General features: G+C 36.4%; 3 protein-coding genes across 5 annotated transcripts; 2 read left to right on the plus strand and 1 right to left on the minus strand.

Moving 5' to 3' along the window:
- Positions 1-540: 540 nt before the first annotated feature.
- On the plus strand, positions 541-8,359 carry abhd11 (abhydrolase domain containing 11). Of its 2 annotated transcripts, XM_082141879.1 has the most exons (6): positions 542-809; positions 1,829-1,964; positions 2,056-2,229; positions 4,481-4,651; positions 4,754-4,935; positions 5,637-8,359. In XM_082141879.1, exons 1-6 carry the CDS (start codon positions 655-657, stop codon positions 5,770-5,772), a joined length of 954 nt encoding a protein of 317 aa, XP_081998005.1. In that variant the 5' UTR covers positions 542-654; the 3' UTR covers positions 5,773-8,359. The 2 variants fall into 2 exon arrangements, with proteins under 2 accessions (XP_081998004.1, XP_081998005.1); XM_082141878.1 differs by having other exon boundaries at positions 541-809; positions 4,481-4,935.
- A 215-nt stretch (positions 8,360-8,574) lies between these two features.
- Positions 8,575-15,222, minus strand: bicdl2l (bicaudal-D-related protein 2-like). Its single transcript, XM_082141877.1, has 6 exons — positions 14,635-15,222; positions 12,144-12,266; positions 11,770-11,928; positions 11,006-11,079; positions 10,339-10,459; positions 8,575-9,733 (listed from the first exon to the last, which is right to left on the minus strand). The coding sequence occupies exons 1-6, from the start codon at positions 14,986-14,988 to the stop codon at positions 9,452-9,454; spliced, it is 1,113 nt and encodes a 370-aa protein (XP_081998003.1). The 5' UTR covers positions 14,989-15,222; the 3' UTR covers positions 8,575-9,451.
- On the plus strand, positions 14,807-20,034 carry phkg1b (phosphorylase kinase, gamma 1b (muscle)). 2 transcript variants are annotated; one of them, XM_082141875.1, is made up of 11 exons: positions 14,807-14,947; positions 16,032-16,334; positions 16,522-16,648; positions 16,805-16,983; positions 17,102-17,222; positions 17,788-17,853; positions 18,554-18,717; positions 18,806-18,896; positions 19,292-19,445; positions 19,564-19,689; positions 19,762-20,034. In XM_082141875.1, exons 3-11 carry the CDS (start codon positions 16,566-16,568, stop codon positions 20,026-20,028), a joined length of 1,251 nt encoding a protein of 416 aa, XP_081998001.1. In that variant the 5' UTR covers positions 14,807-14,947; positions 16,032-16,334; positions 16,522-16,565; the 3' UTR covers positions 20,029-20,034. The 2 variants fall into 2 exon arrangements, with proteins under 2 accessions (XP_081998001.1, XP_081998002.1); XM_082141876.1 differs by having other exon boundaries at positions 17,168-17,222.
- The last annotated feature ends 3 nt before the right edge of the window (positions 20,035-20,037 follow it).

Genomic DNA, 20,037 nt, shown 5'->3' on the forward strand with positions numbered 1-20,037 from the left:
TTTCCTCTTTTTGTTTTATTTTCTCCTACTTTAATTGATTGCCTCTCGTGCACGTTCATATGTAACACACTAAATATTGTTTCTAAAGGTGTGGTATCTGAAATTTTAATATCGTTGCAGCAGGCATTATAGACGCACGACGTAGTGACATCACGCATCACGTCTAGGTTCTCGTGCGGCAGTGTTGCCATGACCGCTTATTTTGTACGACTTTTTGGTTGTTGTTGTTTTTGATAAAGTTGCTTATAAATGTCACATTATGGATATACCATAAAATATCATCAAACACTGTCGCGATTTTAGGCTTACAAGTGCTTTCCCACTACCCGGATGATGTGTAAATGCGCAATATTATAGATGTGCGTGCAAGAGAGCATGTTTTTTTATTTGGATAGCCGTTGCTTATGTGAAACATTTCAATGACTTTTGTCAAATACATTTTAGTTTCATATAAATGCATTTTTAACCGAATTATAATGTATGTTTTGTTAACGTTTCAATGATACAACATTTATTCTGGGTTTATTTGTTTATCCAGCGAGATCTGGCAACACTGTAGTGCTGTTTCCCCAGTGTTAGCTAAACATCATCACGACCTTTGAAGACTAAAATCCCGGTCGAATGAATGAATGAAGTTTGGACACAGGTTTTAGCATGTCAAATTTTGCCATGAGTGCCCTGTGCCGTAATTTGACCAGGGGAGTGCTTTGTGGCCCGTCGTCATGTTTATCTATATCGGGATTTCGGGATTTTTGCAGTGGAGTCTCGCGACTGGAAGGCGCTGGCAGTGACAGCGCACGAGCCGCCAGGTGCTTCATTTTTAATCTTCCGCTTCAAATACTGTTAATTACTCAGGAATGCATGTGTGAACGAGGGCTGTTGTAGTATAAAGTTCAATTTACTTTATTTTAAAGTGGTTAACGTTACCTGCGCATTCTGTATCGCATTAGCAAATTAGCCAGTTGTTTGTAGTTTTAATAAGAAAACATTATTAAAACCAAAGCACAATGGCTAATTATACATTATGTTATGTTCTGTTTTGTTTTTTACAGGTGATGACACGTTAATGAAGTTATACATTAGATAGAGCTCTTTTGTTAAGATTCTATAAGGCCATGTGTCCAAAAACTGGCTGCTGTGGTTTCCAGAATAATTCAGTATAAATACAGTAATATGTAAGCATATTTACAGAACAACCTGTAAATATTACTATTGAAAACTCATTTACAATAATAAAAATCCAACAGCTTTTTTCTGCTGAATTATCAAGGTCACGCTGCCACTAAAATCTGTTTTGTACCTTGAAAATATACTAACATCCACCATAATAACAGGGGTTAAAGAGAAAGACACATGATGAATTAGAGTTCATCATCACAAGTAGCTAATTACATTAGCAGAGGTAAATACCAATATATAGATGGTGCACAGTGGTCACGCACACATACAAAACACCATAACGGACAGCAATATAATAATGCAATAAACATTAAGATGTAACATAAAACCCTAATGTAAATAAATGATAAAAAAAAAAGAAAAGAAACAATCAAATGTGAAGTGTCACACAGAATTCTAGGAGTGTCAGCTGATGGCTTTTCACTCTAAATTATAATGTGATTTGTTCTTTTTTACTCCTGAAAACGGTACATCTAACAGTACTTTACTGTGAAATTACATGAAATATAAGGGTTGGTCTATTACAGTTTTTCTCCGTATATTAACCAATTAATTTTTTTATTTTACTGTAGCCTTTTTCCAGTTAAAATTACTACCGTTTTTTTATTTTTACAGTGTCTTCATCCTTGTCTACTTTGCTTTGTCTTAGTGCTGTAAACTTGACCTACGATGTGTTTGATGGGACGGTAGACAGCACGCCATTGGTGTTTCTTCATGGCTTATTTGGGAGCAAGTCAAACTTCCACTCCATAGCCAAGTCCCTGGTGCAGCGGACAGGCAGGAAGGTATGCTTCCAGTTTCTCCAGTGGTTAAGAGGTGCTGTGGGCTGTTTAGAAGAGTCTGTGCGAGTGTCCTGACTGTACTTTGTCTAGTTAGGTGCTGACAGTAGATGCTCGTAACCATGGCAAAAGCCCACACAGTCCTGTCTTGACCTACGAAGCAATGACCCACGACCTGACGCATCTGCTTGGACAGCTGCACATTGGGAAGTGTGTCCTGATTGGACACAGCATGGGGGGAAAGGTTGCTATGACGACAGCTCTATCTCAGGTAACACATGCTGTATAATTTCTTTCATGCAACCACAACTTAACATCTAATAGTAGGCCAAGGGGTCAGTGACATGAAGCTCATGATGATCTATTAATTTATTCAAAAATACATAAAAAAAATGCAATTCACACTTAGTCATTTGAATAGACCGCTTATATGATGAATAAATAAAAAATCATTCATTAATAATTTTGATCTTTTTTAGGGGGCATGAAGTTAAAAATGTCAGTGTGATACAATTGTCCTGATATTATAATGAAGATTTAAAAAAGGCTCATTATAAGAGTGAAGATTTTCAAGAAAGCAGTGAGGCATTTTTTTTTTTATGTCTTAGAAAATAAGCAGTAAAACAGTTTTGTAAAAATATTATAAATATTTGACTATTTTGTCTCCTAAATCAAAGTCATGTGGTGCAACCAACATGCTGGAAAAAAAACCATATGGTCTCATGGTCTATAAGTCTCTTAAAATATCTAATCATTTGACCTTTTCATGACAAGACAAGGTTAGTTTGGCTTATTAAATGTCATGTCATGAATCCTGATATCAAAAACATATCACAGTTCCTTCAAAAATATTAAGCAGCACAACTGTTTTCAACATTAATTTGAAAAGAAATGTTTCTTGAGCACAGATTAAATGGCTGCTGAAAATTCAGCTTTGCAATCACAGGAATGAATTACATCATAAAATACAAATAAAATTAAAATAATTTAATAATGTAATTAGAAAATATAATAATATTTCACAATATTACTGTTTGTACAGATTTTTGATCAAATAATTTACCTTGGCGAGCAGGAAAACATGTTTAGACTTGTTTAGAAAACATTTTCAAACATCTTACCGACCCCCAAATCGTTTGTGTGTGTGTGTGTATATATACAGTATATACACTCACCTAAAGGATTATTAGGAACACCTGTTCAATTTCTCATTAATGCAATTATCTAATCAACCAATCACATGGCAGTTGCTTCAATGCATTTTGGGGTGTGGTCCTGGTCAAGACAATCTCCTGAACTCCAAACTGAATGTCAGAATGGGAAAGAAAGGTGATTTAAGCAAGACGGGCCGGTCTGAGTATTTCACAATCTGCTCAGTTACTGGGATTTTCACGCACAACCATTTCTAGGGTTTACAAAGAATGGTGTGAAAAGGGAAAAACATCCAGTATGCGGCAGTCCTGTGGGCGAAAATGCCTTGTTGATGCTAGAGGTCAGAGGAGAATGGGCCGACTGATTCAAGCTGATAGAAGAGCAACTTTGACTGAAATAACCACTCGTTACAACCGAGGTATGCAGCAAAGCATTTGTGAAGCCACAACACGCACAACCTTGAGGCGGATGGGCTACAACAGCAGAAGACCCCACCGGGTATCATCTCCACTACAAATAGAAAAAAGAGGCTACAATTTGCACGAGCTCACCAAAATTGGACAGTTGAAGACTGGAAAAATGTTGCCTGGTCTGATGAGTCTCGATTTCTGTTGAGACATTCAGATGGTAGAGTCAGAATTTGGCGTAAACAGAATGAGAACATGGATCCATCATGACTTGTTACCACTGTGCAGGCTCGTGGTGGTGGTGTAATGGTGTGGGGGATGTTTTCTTGGCACACTTTAGGCCCCTTAGTGCCAATTGGGCATTGTTTAAATGCCACGGCCTACCTGAGCATTGTTTCTGACTATGTCCATCCCTTTATGACCACCATGTACCCATCCTCTGATGGCTACTTCCAGCAGGATAATGCACCATGTCACAAAGCTCGAATCATTTCAAATTGGTTTCTTGAACATGACAATGAGTTCACTGTACTAAAATGGCCCCCACAGTCACCAGATCTCAACCCAATAGAGCATCTTTGGGATGTGGTGGAACGGGAGCTTCGTGCCCTGGATGTGCATCCCACAAATCTCCATCAACTGCAAGATGCTATCCTATCAATATGGGCCAACATTTCTAAAGAATGCTTTCAGCACCTTGTTGAATCAATGCCACGTAGAATTAAGGCAGTTCTGAAGGCGAAAGGGGGTCAAACACAGTATTAGTATGGTGTTCCTAATAATCCTTTAGGTGAGTGTATATATATATATATATATATATATATATATATATATATATATATATTTATTTATTTTATTATAAAAAAAGTAAATAAGTGATTAAGATGTTTACAATTAGCCTAGATGTATCCAGATAGTAAGCAAAATATGTTATTACATTTCTATTTTGTCTCTCTAATTCAGCCTGATTTAGTGGAAGGGTTGGTTGTTGTGGATATTAGTCCCTCTCAGACTTCAGCCCGCACCAATTTCCATGCCTACATCCAGGCAATGAAGGAGGTGAAGATAGCCAGTGATATCCCACGTTCCACAGCACGAAGACTGGCTGAAGACCAGCTCAGGAAGATAGTAAAGGTAACCATGTCCACACACACATGCCTTATACTGTATATAGTTAACTGGAATATTGTTATAGTGGCATTTCAATGTAATCACCCACATTTCTGTTGTTTGCAGGAGCGTTCAGTTCGTCAGTTCCTTCTCACTAACCTGGAGGAGCAAAATGGTGACTATGGCTGGAGGATCAACCTGGAAGCCATCTCAAACCACCTAGAGGACATCATGGCTTTTCCTGATTTTAAAACCACCTATGAGGGTCCAACTCTTTTCTTGGGTGGCAGTAGCTCAGCCTACATAAGGTAATCATTTTATTTAAACCCTTAAGGCCATTGCACACTGAGTCCGAAATTTTCATATGCGTTTTTTCGTGTTCGTCAGCCTTCAAATTCGTCACGCACAGAAACCTTGCACACTGAGTCCGATGCGTATTTATTAAACCTTTGCGGAAAAAAACGCAAAAAATACAAAATGGATTCGTCAAAAAAAAGTTTGTCTAAAGTTTCGTAGACAGTGTGCAAGCGTGATTGACATAAAGTGAGGTCGATTTTTTTTTTTTTACGTGCGAAAATTTCGGATGCGAATTTCAGACTCAGTGTGCAGTGGCCTTTACTTGTACACATGTGCATCATTATGGTTAATATAATCTCTCTCTGTCAACTCAAGTTGTTTCAAAGCAGCTTAACAGTGATAACAGGAAAATGATTCATTTCGGCTGTTGTTCAGCTGAAGTCAGTTCAGTGTTGATTCAGTTCCGTTGTAAATATCATCAATTATTAAATAGGTTCATTTAATCCATAAATCAGTTCTGCAAAAACTGATGTCATCGTCCAGCTCAGTTCAGTTCTCATACAACAGCGTCAGTACAGTCAGATCAATAATACTGATGAATATTAAGCATCACTTTTCTCTTTCACTTTTGAATGTTTGAAGTGTCTTAAATACATGTTTATTTAATTCTGTGTCTGTTTTCCTGCCATGGACCCCTTGGTTATCCTCTTAGCTCTGAGGATTACCCTGAAATCCAGCGACTTTTTCCTAGTGCTGATATCCAGTACATCCCAGATGCCAGTCACTGGATTCATGCTGACAAGCCTTTGGATTTCATCAGCTCCATAATCACGTTCTTACAATCATAGTCCTTGTCTCAGGTGAGGATACATACAGGTGCGCCCAATGATTAAGGGACAGTGAATGAATGGTAAGGGTGTGTGGACCAAGATGACTGTTATTGAGTTAAATCTAGTCTCTTACCTTATAATGCACAATAGCACCGGTATATAATTCCTGATAGTTAGTGTATTAATTTTTCAATGTGATATTTGCTGTTGCGTAACATAGTACATTAATTTAAATTTTATTAAAAGGATGTATAGAAATCTGGCCATGACTTTCAATCAAGGACATTTGTTCATAGCTGATACAAAACAGTGGATCCAGTGGTTTAAAAAAATATACTTTACCTTCATAACTTGTATGATAAATGGGCTAGATTTAGATTTTTCGTTATATATATTTTGATTTCAAAAATTAAAACAATATTTTAGCTTTATAGCTAAATGATAATTGGACTAGATTTAAATTTTTCAATTTTGTTAATACTTTAAATTATATATATTTTTTGGTAAGCATATTGTTGACATGGAAACCCTTTCTCTGTGCTCTGATAACAAATACAGATGTCTATGCAACAGCGTGTGACTTATTTAACTGTTCTCAAGCTGAAAGCATCTCTCACAGTTTCCGCTTTAGATTGAATAAGACCACAACACTTTGACTTGCAGCCAAGAATTGTTACTTTTTTTCTGGAAACAGAAATTTGAGTTGTTTGTGAATTTTTTTAAATCATTAATGCTATTGGGCATAATAGGTTTCTTTCTGTTGTTTCAAAACTGCTGTGCATGTGTTATAAGGTAGGTGGGTAACACTAGTTTGGGGACCAATTCTCACTATTAACTAGTGGCTTATTAGTTTGCATATTACTAGCATATTGGCTGTTTATTAGTACTTATAAAGCAGATATGAATGCATATTCTACATCCCTTAATCCTATCCCCTGCCCAAACTTAACAACTACCTTACTAACTATTTAAAAGCAGTAAATTAGGAGTTTATTGAGGAAAAAGTCATAGTTAATAGTGAATATGTGTCCCCCAAACTAAAGTGTGACCATAGGTATTTTATTAAAACCGTTTTGTATGGCTTTACAACAAATGAAAATGCTGCAATGTAACTAATAAGACATCTTTCAGAGCATCAGAAATTATGCTGACAGAACTACAAAAGGGTTTTACCTGAAAACCTTTTTTTTTTTTCTTTTTTTTTTTTTGGCCCTGGGTCCTCTTTTTTTCTAACCCCTTGTTCTGTATTTAACGAATAATCAATAAATCGATCAAGTACACAAGTGTGTGCTAAAATACCTGTTTTGGTGCTTGTTCGGCCATTAGATACTGCACAGTTTATCTTTTTGGAGCTTTTGCAGGTATGTTAGTGTGATTTATTACTGACAATGTGCCTACCTCTGCACATTTTCCATCTAATATTGGTAGGTTTATCACTTATCAGTAGGTTTATCACTGTTGGATGGTTATTAAAGTACCAAAGCAGGGGTTTATGGGAAGATTTTCCCCGACCAGTGGTGTGTTAACATTGTGTGTGGCACACATTTAAGAATAAATGTACATGTGGTACTGTTTTGGCAGTCTTCAGTATAAAAGCTGCTGTTATAAGGGGATATTTTTGTTCATTGTGAAAGTGTCGATGTTTGTAAATGACAAGTATTTTGTATATCCATATACAGTACTGGTTATATAAATGTATACTATATTATATTTATGACTTTATCTTAATGATCGATAAATCAAGAAATATGCTGCAAATTGACATGTCCTAAATGTCAGTGTGTATTCTCTGATGTCACATTATCATTGTATTGAATGTTTATGGTGGAACACTAGAATCATAGCCCTGCCGTTGCTTGTTACGTCTATTCAGACACAATTTGTTGTGTTTCTGTGTTCACAGGGAACTGTATCTTGCAGAATAATAGCTTTTCACAACTAAAGTTTACTGCCAGTGATTATCAGCATTTTTTTTTTTTTTTTTTTTAGATTATGTCTGAACTTTTAGCATTTCAATGGACTGTTTCATAAAGCTAGATCAACGGGTGTCATTGAAAAATTAACATTGAGAATACAGTGTATTTTCATTTTTTAACTCCTTATGAAACAGCCCATTGATTTAAAGAATGTACATGTTTGCCATTCTAAAAGACGAATCAGTTGAGAACGTAATGCACAGACACTAATGATGTTTTTTTAACAATATAGTTTGTGCTAAGCTTATTCACAAAGTACAATGAAATTAATATATATATTGGGTTTGTTATCTTGGCACTAGAGTACTTGATATATTTTCATTGTACGTAATCTATCCTTGAACTAAATTAGAGAGTTAAACCTATTCTTGATGCTTCATGCAGTACTCTATATTGTTTGTTTGAAAGTGGAGAAAACTAAATGTATTGTTACTATTTAGTACATACTTAGTGATACTGGTTCTTTGTTTTATTGGTCTAATGTGTCCGTAATGACAGGTCATGAAAGAGTGTGTGGGAGTAACAGTATGAGTCAATGTTGAGCAGTTTGTATGGGTGTATTGCCTTTGCATGCCAGAGTGTATCTGTGTGCAGATTTGTTACTACTAAATAAATGTACTAGTCTTCAACCTGCTTATGTGAATGATTTGTACTACCTTACAGACAGTTTTACTACATATACAATGCTGTAGCAACTGCTTTATTCCTATCAGGGGCAGTGAGCATTGTCAGTATCGCTTGTTCCTGTACAAGTACTGTCAGGGCCTTTAAAAATCTGCTTAGAAGCTAAACTGTTATTGAATGGAAGTATAAGAATTTAAATATTAAAAAAAAAAAAATAATAATAATTTAGGTCATTCGCATTTTTAAGGGAAAATTAAGTGGATATGCACAGCAGCAACCATCATGCATAAGTAAGGTGTGTTGGTTACATGCAGGATGGTAAACTTCCTATTTAGTCAGTGAAAACAGATCTTAGTAGTATGCACAATAAAGTATAAAGATGTTTATACACAAAAATAAATAGACAATACTTACAATAATGCATTGCACCAACCAAACCAAGAACAGATAGAGTCACTTACTCTACTGTTCAAACGTTTGGGGTCAGTCAGAAATTAATATTCAGTATTAAATTGCTCAAAAGTGGCAGTAAAAAACATTTGTTACAAAAGATTTCTATTTTTAAAAAATGTTGTCGAACCTTCTATTCCTCGAAGAAAAATGAAAATATTTCAGGTATACACCAAAATGTTTTCAACATTGATAATACGAAATGTTTCTTGAGCCCCAAATCAGTATATTTGAATGATTACACACAAATTATAGAATGAATATAGTAATGCACAGTGCTCACTATCAGAAACCACCACAAAATGGACTTTGAGCATAATTTAACCCAATGTGGATTAATAATTAATAAAGTTAACAGCCTTGATTTATGTATTATGGTTTCTCTGTCACCTTTATTCCCTTTTCTTAACAATAGACCAGATATCACGTCATTCATTCAAAACCTTCTCAGATTCTCAGTCACAACAGTTAACATCACCTCTACAGAGAAAAGCACATCCAGTTTAATGCGTCATAACATTCTTCATAATATTATTTACATCCTTAAGATTGTCATCTCACTGTAGTGTGGCAATATGATCTAAATCAGCGAATAATCAATGAGATGTGACATCATCCATATGTTACGCGTCACTGAAACGGCCTCGTCAGTCCAAAGAAACCGTTTGAAAATTGTCCTCTTTGTCGCTAATTTGTGGCTGAGACTCAACAGGTCCCTGTGTAGCGATTTTTCCGCGTCTGAACCGGTCTTTCCATCTCTGAGTCGCTGGAGGTGACACAGGTGTCTGCGCCAGGGTGGCATATTCAGGTTTTTGAGGGAGGGGCTTATTTGAGCGCCGCAAAACAGAGAACCCTTTAGGCTTCTTCTGGGCCTGTTCTTCCTGCTGCTGTTTGAGGAGCTGGTGATGAAGAATGGTCTGTACGTCATCCTGTAAGACACATGACAACTGTTTTAAGAACATCCATGAGGAAAATCAACATGGCCAAATCACATCAATGAGTGTGTTCAGGGGTTTGCAGGAAAACCAGACAGAGTCCAGATGGCAAAACAGGATTCAGATCCAACAGTCCTGCAGAGATGAAGCCCTAGCAGCTGTTCTCCCAACAGAACACACTTACCCCTTGATTACATTAAATAACATCAATCATATACAGTGTTAGATTTTATTAATATTGAAATATGTATTTTTAGGGCAACATCGTTGATTTTTAGTGCTTTTTTTTTTTTTACACAGTTAAGCCTATTAAAATTATGACTCTATAATGTTTCAACAACTAAAATTCACCTTGTCTGTTGAGGTAAACATGTTTGATTGTTACCACTTTGAAATGAACTAGACCAGATACAAATTAAATATGAATAAAATCACAAGTAATAATATATATATATTTTAATTAATATTGATATTTACTTCCTTTTTTATTCTTTCTTATTTTTGCTTTCATTAAAAAGCAAAAGCATCAAACTTTTTAGCAATTTTGATCAGTAATTAAAATCTGCAATTAATTGGCATCTGAGTCTGTTTAAACATACTTTCCAGGCCTCCAGCTCTACGGTCAGTTCTAGTCGACTCTGAACAGCTTCCAGAAGTTGGTTGTTTAGTGTCATCAATTCGTTCTTGCTTCTCAATAGCTCAGTTTCCATTGCTTGTTTTCTGAATTTAAAAAAGAAAAAAAACACAGAGTTGACATGACAGAAATGACAACTATTGGAGTGTTTGGCATGGTAATGGGTATGAAAATATTGATATTTGGGCTTGGAAGAATAAAACTGCTACGCTGCTGCTGCAGAGCAAGTACGAAACTTGCTACTGCCAATACATACACGACACTGCTGTGAGCCAGACATGCTGTTGCTGTACAATATAGCATACATAAATTACCCATAAAAGATCTATACATGTTTAGCTGGGGAAGGTGGAGGATTTCTAATTGCTACAGCAAATGCTGACCAAGTATATGAAAGTTGAGCAGCGAACTCGTTGGCTACTGATACAGCAGGAACCAATCAGCTGTGCCCTATAGAGAATGATGATTGCAAGCAGTTTGAGTTAAGGACCTAGCCAGTGCCATCTAGAGTTTCATGATTATAGTGTACATATATATATATATATTTGTCATCAGATATTTCTGATGTATTTCTGATAGGATTTCAATGTCTTATTTCATGACAAAAGTCAAAAGTGATCAAATGAACTCACTTTGCAATGGCTTCATCTCTGTCCCATAGAGCTTGCTGTAAAATGGCAGCATCTTCCCCAGACCTCTCCTTTCCCTGTCAATGGTAGTAGATTGGTTTTAAATGGCACATATTATGCTTCTTTTTTTATTATTATACCTTTTCATTAGTGTGTAATATAGCTGTTTTGTGCATGAAAACGATCTGCAAAGTTACAAAGCACAAAGTCCACACGGAACAAAGTTACAAAGTCCAAAGGAAGTTAATCTCTCCAACTCTCTTTGGCGTTTGTAGTCATGCCATCATTTCTGTGACTTAGCTCTGTCAGAATGCCGGCTACTCAATAAACAGTTGGGTAAGTGATTTCGCTATATTGCTGCATTACATTTCTGGCACACACTCTATGTGGCTGACAAATCAACAACAGACTGTAGCAGTTGACCAATCAGAGAAGACTGGGCTTTTTTGAAAAGGCAGACTTTAAAAAGATAGGAACAGAGCGTTTCAGGTAGAAGGTGAAAAGAGGTGCTGCATCAATGTAGAGTATAAGAAAAAAAATTTTTTTGGAACTTTAAAATCATGTGAATGTATTCTAGCAGACCCCAAAAATTAAATTACAAACTTGTAAACGAGAATAATATTGGCACTTAAAAGATTTTTGCAATTGTTCTTAAATTTAAGGAGCATGTGAATGGAATGGTTACCAGTGGCCTTACAATGTAGGAATATGCAAATTCAAAAAAGAGGCGTGCCACATATGAGCTGATGGGCGTGGCTAAAGCTCACCTGAGAGTTGTGGTTAAGGGCGAGACTACGGGCCACCTTCTTCAGCTGAAGCAATGCGGTGTCTAAAGTGTTGTCCTGGGACGGCTGATTGACTTCAGCTGCTTCCAAGTCTGTCAGAGGAAGTAGCAGCTTTACAACAGACTGAACCTCCTCTGCCACCTGACACACCGCAAAAACAATGAAAATGCAATTATGACAAACCCTGATTGCATAAATTAAATCATAATCCAGTCTGTTAGAAGCTGCCATCACTTATATGAGGGTGTTGTCAAAGAATATTTACAATTGCGGTATGACAAAGTTGAAAGGAAAAAGTTAAGGGTAAGGCGGCGGCCTATGAGACAGAAAGTTAATTTAAAAGCATGCAGACTCACCCGCTGTCTGTTTTCACTCCAGCCAGGTCCGCTTTCATTTTTTTGTTCCAGTCTATCCACCTGAGCCTTGAGCCTCAGACTGCGCTGGCGAGATAATGCCACCTCCCTTTTCACTTGTTTCAGCTGTAGCCATAGAGAGAGCATTGAATGAGCACAGCATTCATGCTTCTTTTGTTCATACAGCTACACTTGTGTGCATGTGTAAATGCACTCAGAATGATATCAGACTGACACATCTGCAAGCATAATCACATGATGTTCCTGTCTCCTTTATAACCTTGCTATTCTGGATTTTCAGAAGAATGAGACAAATGGAATCTTGCCATTCCGGTGAAACTAGCAGGAAACATTCAGAACCGAATCTGAGATGACCATGTAGTGATTTGACTGCTGAAAAATGTTTCCACTAAACGTCTAAATATAGTTTTGGTGTTTCAAAAATGTATTTGTTTTCGTTAAATACGCATCATTAGGAAAACATTAATAATGCAGCGAGTGAAATCAACATTCCACTGACAGTTTGTCCTGGACATGGGTTTGCCTGTAAATTAAGACATTGTGTTCATTATTAGCTCTGAAGAGTCATGTTGCATTAAAAAGAATTTGGCTGAATAAAGGAAAAGTGGATTAACATTTGTTAAACAATGATTGGGCATCTGGGGCCCGTACCATGATGGTAGTTGAACAAACTCAGGGTTACAGGATTAGTTTTGAGTTGACAAAACAAAACCAGTCCAACCAGGCTTTGTTGGTACCATGATGCTGATCATCAGCTGTCTCTGTCAACTCAGGTTTTGATCCTGAGTTTAGGTGTGACATCAGTAGCGAACAGCCAATCAAACTGCGATTCATTTCTCACGAGAGAAGCAGCGCGATTCACTTCTCTCTTCTGCAGAATATTACGAGATTGAAAAATATTAAGAATTTAAACAAATTTACAGAGCAAGAAGAAAATAGCTGTCTATGAAACACAACAACTAATAGAAAAAGTCTTGCTATATCAGTGCAAGTAAAAGTTGTGAAGTTAGTTTATACAGTTGATAAAGGTATGGAGAGAATTGAACATTTAAGCTCACATGTAGTCATTTTATAGCTTTATCTATTGATTCTAAAGCATATTTATGTTACCTTTTATATATTTATTCCTTTAATCTGTGCGTAATAATAATTGATAAACTAAAACTGTACATGTTTGATCGATTAATAATTACATAAATAATATCTAAATCATACAAAATTATTATTCTAAATAAGCGTTACTAAAAGCGAGACGATTTTGTCTTTAAAAATCATTTGCTATGTAGTGGTCCTTAATTTGGAGTAGAAACAGGGGGAGTGACTTTATCGCATCAAACGTGTCACTTTGCTCACGGCTGATTGGTCCAATTTTGGTTTGCAACCTCTAACCTGGAACATAACCTGCCCCGGACCAGGTTAGTGGAGCGTAAATTACTATGGCGATGAACACTGCTAAAAGCCAAACCACTTTCATGGTGCCTAAAACCCAGGGTTGGCACAAACTAAACTGAAACATATCTGGCTAGCCACCTAAACCGGCTTCACGGTATAGGCCCCTGGTCCTCTCTTTGATCTTGTCCTTTTGTTGTTGTTTGCTTCTTCAATTATAACATTTACAATTTCTCAAAATGAATAATACTTCTGATGATTTTAATCTGTTATTCTGCTGCCCTGGCAGATATGTGCTCCTATGTCTAATACTTTGTTTTTTACATCATAATAACCAAATAAAAACAAGTATTTAATGCTTTACATTAAGCTTTTGCTGCCTTAAAATTTTAAGTATAATCAACTTAGATGTTTAAGTCATTTAAACTTAAATTATATTAAACTGATTTTAAAACGAGTTGAATCTAGTAAAACTTATTTAAAAAAAAAAGTTTAAGCAATGTAAAAACATGTTGTCATAAATTATTGATCATATAATTTTTGCAGTGTATAGTGAAATCTGATTTGAAAACAGTGATTTGTTACGAAAAAAAAGAAAGAAAATTATTACAGGCTACACAGCATGAATGAAGAAAGTAAGTTTTGTATTTCTTATATAGAGTCTGGGTGAGGATAATCCAAACTGTCAAATTGTTACAAATGTAACATCTCAAAATGTAATGGGGGGGGGGGATAATAATTTAATAATTAAAGAGATATACTATGAAAATGCAACGCTGTTAAAATCATAAAAAAAAAAAAAAAAAAAAAATCAAAAACCTCTTAAGCATTTATAGACTTTGGGTAAGGGATAATTCTGTCAAATATAACTTTTTTAACGCTTTAAATTTAGGAAATAATAATTCAAGAGATACAATAAAAATATATGTAAAGCTATTAAAAAACCCTTTTCTTTAAAATGACATACGGGACAGAAATCACAATTGTACAGCTCAGATTCCCTTTTTTATTTTTCCTTTTGTTCCGTATTGTGTTCACTGATTGTGAATCACTGTAGCCTATACTCATAATAAGCATAACTCACCGTGGCAGACACCGGGCTGGACACTCGTCTGCGAAGTGGGCTTCCACTCCGGAGCAGATCCGGTAACACTTCATCTATGTATGACCGAGGGGGCTTCGGGGCCCCGTCCGGGTCAGAATGCTCAGTTTGATCTGTCTCATCGCCGTTGCCATCCCCTGCCAGCTGTTCTTGTAACTCATCCAGTGTGGACAGTGGTGAGCTGTTAGACTCTCTGTTCATGTTAGTGTCATGACTTGAAATCGAATCCTTTCCTTCAGTTAATCGTTTGTGCACTTCCTCAGTGGTGAGAGGAGATTCCATGAGGTCCTTGATTGTGAGTAAAGTTACTTGTGATCCTCTCGTATAGGTTTCCATTACCTTCTAATAACGAACAAAGCTAAGCAGTATGTTCTTATTATGGGAGAGACGACTGAAACCGAGAAGAGAGAATGTCTTCAAACCAGTTTTTCCTGCTTTTTGACGCTCAGAAATGTCACGTGTGCGTCAATCACCGGGTTCGACACTATGGTTCGACATCACAGTGGGTTTTACCTAAGGGACGGTAACCTTTACGCAGATTAATATAAACATGACGAGATGCTTGTGCGTGTTCAGGCACGTCTTTGGAATAATAATAACACCCCTTGATTATGTTAAGCTTTGATCAACACACTTAGGCTATCATATCATTAGTCTCCTTAAGAGGAAATTTGAGAGCGAGAGAAAGAAATTGCGTGCATATTATAAAGGCTAAATGTAATGTTGTTAACATTATCAGATATGTCTAAAGTAAACAAATGGGCACAAGCTGTTCCGTTTGGCTATGCCCTCACCCTTACTCAAATAACAGCTGGTCTATTTATAAAGCCTATAACTCCGACTCGTTTCCCCGAATCGGTTCTTTTGAATAGTTTGAATCGAACCAAAAAAAACGATTCAGTGATTCTTTTACGTAATATTCCCTATAAAGTAGGCCTACCTCAATATAATAGCGGTTTTTCATTATTTTTAATAAAGTTTATTAATAAAGGTTGTAATTCGATGTAGGCCTATTGTTTCCGTGATTCAGCAAATAAAAATTAGAACTTGATTTATTTAGGCTTATTGTTGCTGGATCCGCTCTGAGCTATATCCAAAAACAGTCAAATATTCTGTCAAAACTAACATTGCAATGCAATTTTATAATCAATTAAAAAGGTATAATATAAAAATGTAAAGATATTCAAATCCTTGAACAGAACTTAAGTCAGAAATTTTAAACACTTGTTATTGGCGTCTGGGAGAGTATAATAATCCAAAATAGTCGTTCTAACATTTCAAAACACTTTAAAATTAGGAAAAAAAATAGGAATACAAATAAAACTATAGACTAACCTTTGAACATAACCGTTTAAAAAACTTCTATCCATTTCTTACAGAGTCTGGGATAGGGTATCTGGATCTGACTGAATCCGTTGGGAGCTACGATTGGCGAAAGAAAACGTTCAGACCGAGAACCGGTTCGACTGATTCATTGAAATGATCTGACTCAGAAGAACGATTCATTAACGAAACCGACATCGCTAATTTATAGCCAACGCTTATGGACAGAGAGCTGGTGCACTATCAAGGTTGTGTAAAGTATTTTGTTTTTGGTGGTGCTGTAACTGAGAGAAGTATGTACGAGCAAAAGAGCGAGCTGCAACTCGCGCCATAAACACTGAAGGGCGAACTGCTATCAGGTGAGTGAACTCAGCCATTCAAGAATAGAATGTGCTGTTTTGCTTTCTAAAATAACACAAACTCATTACGAATTATGAAAAAATAAAAAAATAATTTGATTAAAAAATGTTATGAAATACACACTCAAACAATTTGACCCTTGACAAAGTTAAACATGGATTATGTGTTTGTGATCAACTTTAAAAGGACAAAGCATTTGAAGTAGCCTACCGGATTTCTGAATCGTCAGAATGACAAAAGAGGAGGAAAACCCTGAATGGGTTGGTGGTCAGGAATTTTATGACAAATATGAACCAAAGGAGATCTTAGGAAGGTAGGTGTCACTAATTTTGATGAAGTTTGTGTCTGGAAAAATAGGCAGAGGCATAAGCATATAAAATAATAACAATAACAATGAAATTCTTACCTTAAATATAATTATAATTAGCCTACATATCAGTCCTGAATTTATCTATGTATTTTCTCCTAGAGGTGTGAGCAGTGTGGTTCGCCGATGTGTGGACAAACGGAGTTCCCAGGAATATGCAGTAAAGATCATAGACATCACACCATCAGACAAAATGACACCTCAAGAAATACTAGAAATCCAGCAGGCCACAGTGAAAGAGATCGACATTCTCCGAAAAGTGTCTGGACAAAAAAACATAAGTATGACTGTCCAGTGGTAGTTCCTCTTGATCCCTCAGAGACTTTTACAATACATATACTACCAAATATAATGGTGCTATAAAACAGAAAATCATATCTTTTAATTTATTTTTTTCAGTTACAAAATTGAAAATTGTAAGGCTATTTTGGTTGCAAAAAATAGGATGTATTTTTTCCCCCATAGTTCAACTGAAGGATTGCTTTGAATCAAAGGCCTTCTTCTTTTTGGTATTTGATCTGTAAGTATGGCACACACCATCTCTCATGTCCGTGTCTCACTGTTGTTAGTGGTCACACACCCTTATATAGAGACCCAAGCTATATCTAGGGACTGAAATATTATAGACTTGAGCCAGTATGAAACAAACCTAGCAAACTTTTTGAAATGTCATAGCAAACACTCACAAAACTATAGAATTGTGGTTGCACAATTCTATAGTTTACAGCAGAAAATGGCTCAAAATCAATTGCTCATATTAATTGTTATGTTATTTACAAGTTTGCTCCCTATTCAGATTTCTAAATGTTCCCTGTGGAGATTATCTGTTGGTTGACAGTGCTGCATACAGATAGGACACTGCCTATTCTAAGAGCCCACAACAAACTCATTGCCAAGACGAGACTGTTTCTGCCAAACGCCCGACTCTCAAAACAAGCATGTGCACAATATCACCCCTAATTCCTTCCTTTGTCCAGACACTTATATTTTGAACAGATGCAGTTAGTTTTTCTTATCTTTCATCATTTTATAGGCCTTGACATTACTGTTTTGTTGATGTTTAAAGATGAATGTTGTTTTAACAGGATGAAGAGAGGAGAACTCTTCGATTACCTCACAGACAAAGTCACCCTAAGTGAGAAAGAGACACGGTCAGCTCCCTTGAATAATCCAATTGTGGATTGTATTAAACAAATAAATCCTATGCTAAAAAGGAGATTATATAATCAAATGCTTTAAGCTGTTGCCAACAACAACAACAGTGCATCTTGATGGGTTTAAAGTTAGTTATGTCACACTTATGAATGTAGTGTTTTTATACTTCTATTAATTTCCTCATACACTACCATTCGAAAGTTTAATGTTTTAGAAAAATGTATACTTTTATTAAGCACCGATGCATTCATTTGATCAAAAGTGACAGTAAAGATATTTATGATGTTACAAAAACATGCTGTTCCTTCTTAAAAAAATATTAAGCAGCACAACTGTTTTCAACATTGGTAATAATAATAAATGTTTCTTGAGCAGTAAATCAGCATATTAGAATAATTTCTGAAGGATCTCGTGACACTGAAGACTGGAGTAATGATGCTGAAAATTTAGCTTTGCCATCACATGAATAAATTACACTTTAAAATATAATAAAATAGAAAACAGTTATTTTAAATTGTGATAATAATTAACTGTATTTTTGATCAAATAAATGCAGCCTTGTTGAGCACAAGAGACTCCGTGCTGACCACAGACTTTTGAACGGAAATGTACATACAACTTTAGCTGTTGTTTTAACCTTAGAGGTAAGATCTTGATTACTGGCACTCAGTTTTCTCTTCTCTCACTCTTTGATAGAAAGATCATGCGAGCTCTTCTGGAGGTGGTTGAGTATCTTCATTCCCATAATATCGTCCATCGTGACCTGAAACCAGAAAACATTCTGTTAGATGATGATGTGAATATCAAACTCACTGACTTCGGTTTCTCGATCCAGATTGAGCGTGGACAAAGACTGAATGGTGAGTTCTTATGAACACCTTTAAATATAAGCATTCGGATTGCAGATATTGTAGTTTAGAAGCACCTGCCTCTGTTTCACTCCTATAGAAGTTTGTGGAACACCAGGTTACTTGGCTCCAGAAATCATTGAGTGCTCCATGGATCCCAAACACGCTGGCTATGGGACTGCTGTTGACCTGTAAGCACATTAAATAAGTATGCATCAGTGATATTTTAGTATTATTTACATACTATTATAGTATTCATTCTTTTAAATGAACTTTTATTGTTTATTTTTAAGGGTTAGTTCACCCAAAAAATTTTTTTATTTCATTAATTACTCACTCTCATGTCGTTCCAAGCCCATAAGACCTTCATAAGACCTTCGCCAACATTTAAAAAAAATGTAATGTAATATTTATATATTTTTTCAGCTTTTTTAATGAACAAAAATGCTTTAGAACACTTAGTTTTAGTTAACAACACTGGTGTGCATAAACCACGCTTAAACACATGAACTTCCTGGCAGTGACAGTGAACCAGAAGAAAATGAATTGATTCTTACATAACCTTCTTCTGTCTTCTCTTGTGTAGATGGAGCACTGGCGTGATCTTGTACACTCTTCTGGCTGGATCTCCACCGTTCTGGCACAGGAAACAAATGCTGATGCTTCGAATGATTCTTGCTGGGAAATATGAATTCAGCTCTCCGGAGTGGGACGACCGCTCAGACACTGTCAAAGACTTGGTGTGTATTGCTTGTTTTAATTCGTTGTGGTTCCTTTTGTCTTGCTGACAACCAGTTTTGAAAGAACTTATGTAAAATTGCATGGAGAAAAAAAGTCAACTTGTTTTCTTCCCAGTAGATTTCCAGATTATTAGTTGTGGACCCGCAACTTCGCTATACAGCTACAGAAGCCCTCAATCACCCCTTCTTCCAACAGTACAGGGCCGCAGAAGTTCGGCATTTCAGCCCTTACAGGAAGTTCAAGGTGAAGAGCAAATGTTCTAGATGATTCTAAGCAATGGCTTTGAGGTTTTCATTGTCACCCTACACATTGCAGGTTATTTCTATGACCGTACTTGCCGCCATGCGCATCTACTGCAACTACCGTCGTGCCAAACCTGTGACCAAGGAAGTGATCTGCAGCGACCCGTACGCCATCAAACCTCTACGCAAAATGATTGACGCATGTGCCTTTAAGATCTACGGCCACTGGGTGAAGAAAGGGCAAACTCAGAACAGAGCAGCTTTATTTGAGAACACTCCAAAAGTCATTCTGCTCTCTATTGCAGCTGAGGAGATGGATGTAGCACACAGAACTTGGTGAGGGTTCATC

The sequence above is a fragment of the Leuciscus leuciscus genome (assembly GCF_965113295.1).
Source record: "Leuciscus leuciscus genome assembly, chromosome: 16".
Taxonomy (NCBI): Eukaryota; Metazoa; Chordata; class Actinopteri; order Cypriniformes; family Leuciscidae; genus Leuciscus; species Leuciscus leuciscus.

What these genes read in the sequence shown, in the direction of transcription:
- abhd11 (XM_082141878.1), top strand. Translation starts at nt 655, where the DNA reads ATGTCAAATTTTGCCATGAGTGCCCTGTGCCGTAATTTGACCAGGGGA. An exon ending in GACAGCGCACGAGCCGCCAG is followed by an intron (nt 810 to 1,828) that starts GTGCTTCATTTT and finishes GCTTTGTCTTAG; the next exon opens with TGCTGTAAACTTGACCTACG. An exon ending in AGTAGCTCAGCCTACATAAG is followed by an intron (nt 4,936 to 5,636) that starts GTAATCATTTTA and finishes TTATCCTCTTAG; the next exon opens with CTCTGAGGATTACCCTGAAA.
- bicdl2l (XM_082141877.1), bottom strand. Translation starts at nt 14,988, where the DNA reads ATGGAAACCTATACGAGAGGATCACAAGTAACTTTACTCACAATCAAG. An exon ending in CCCTTAACCACAACTCTCAG is followed by an intron (nt 11,080 to 11,769) that starts GTGAGCTTTAGC and finishes TACCATTGACAG; the next exon opens with GGAAAGGAGAGGTCTGGGGA. An exon ending in TAGAGCTGGAGGCCTGGAAA is followed by an intron (nt 9,734 to 10,338) that starts GTATGTTTAAAC and finishes TGTGTCTTACAG; the next exon opens with GATGACGTACAGACCATTCT.
- phkg1b (XM_082141875.1), top strand. Translation starts at nt 16,566, where the DNA reads ATGACAAAAGAGGAGGAAAACCCTGAATGGGTTGGTGGTCAGGAATTT. An exon ending in CTAAGTGAGAAAGAGACACG is followed by an intron (nt 17,854 to 18,553) that starts GTCAGCTCCCTT and finishes ACTCTTTGATAG; the next exon opens with AAAGATCATGCGAGCTCTTC. An exon ending in CAGACACTGTCAAAGACTTG is followed by an intron (nt 19,446 to 19,563) that starts GTGTGTATTGCT and finishes TCTTCCCAGTAG; the next exon opens with ATTTCCAGATTATTAGTTGT.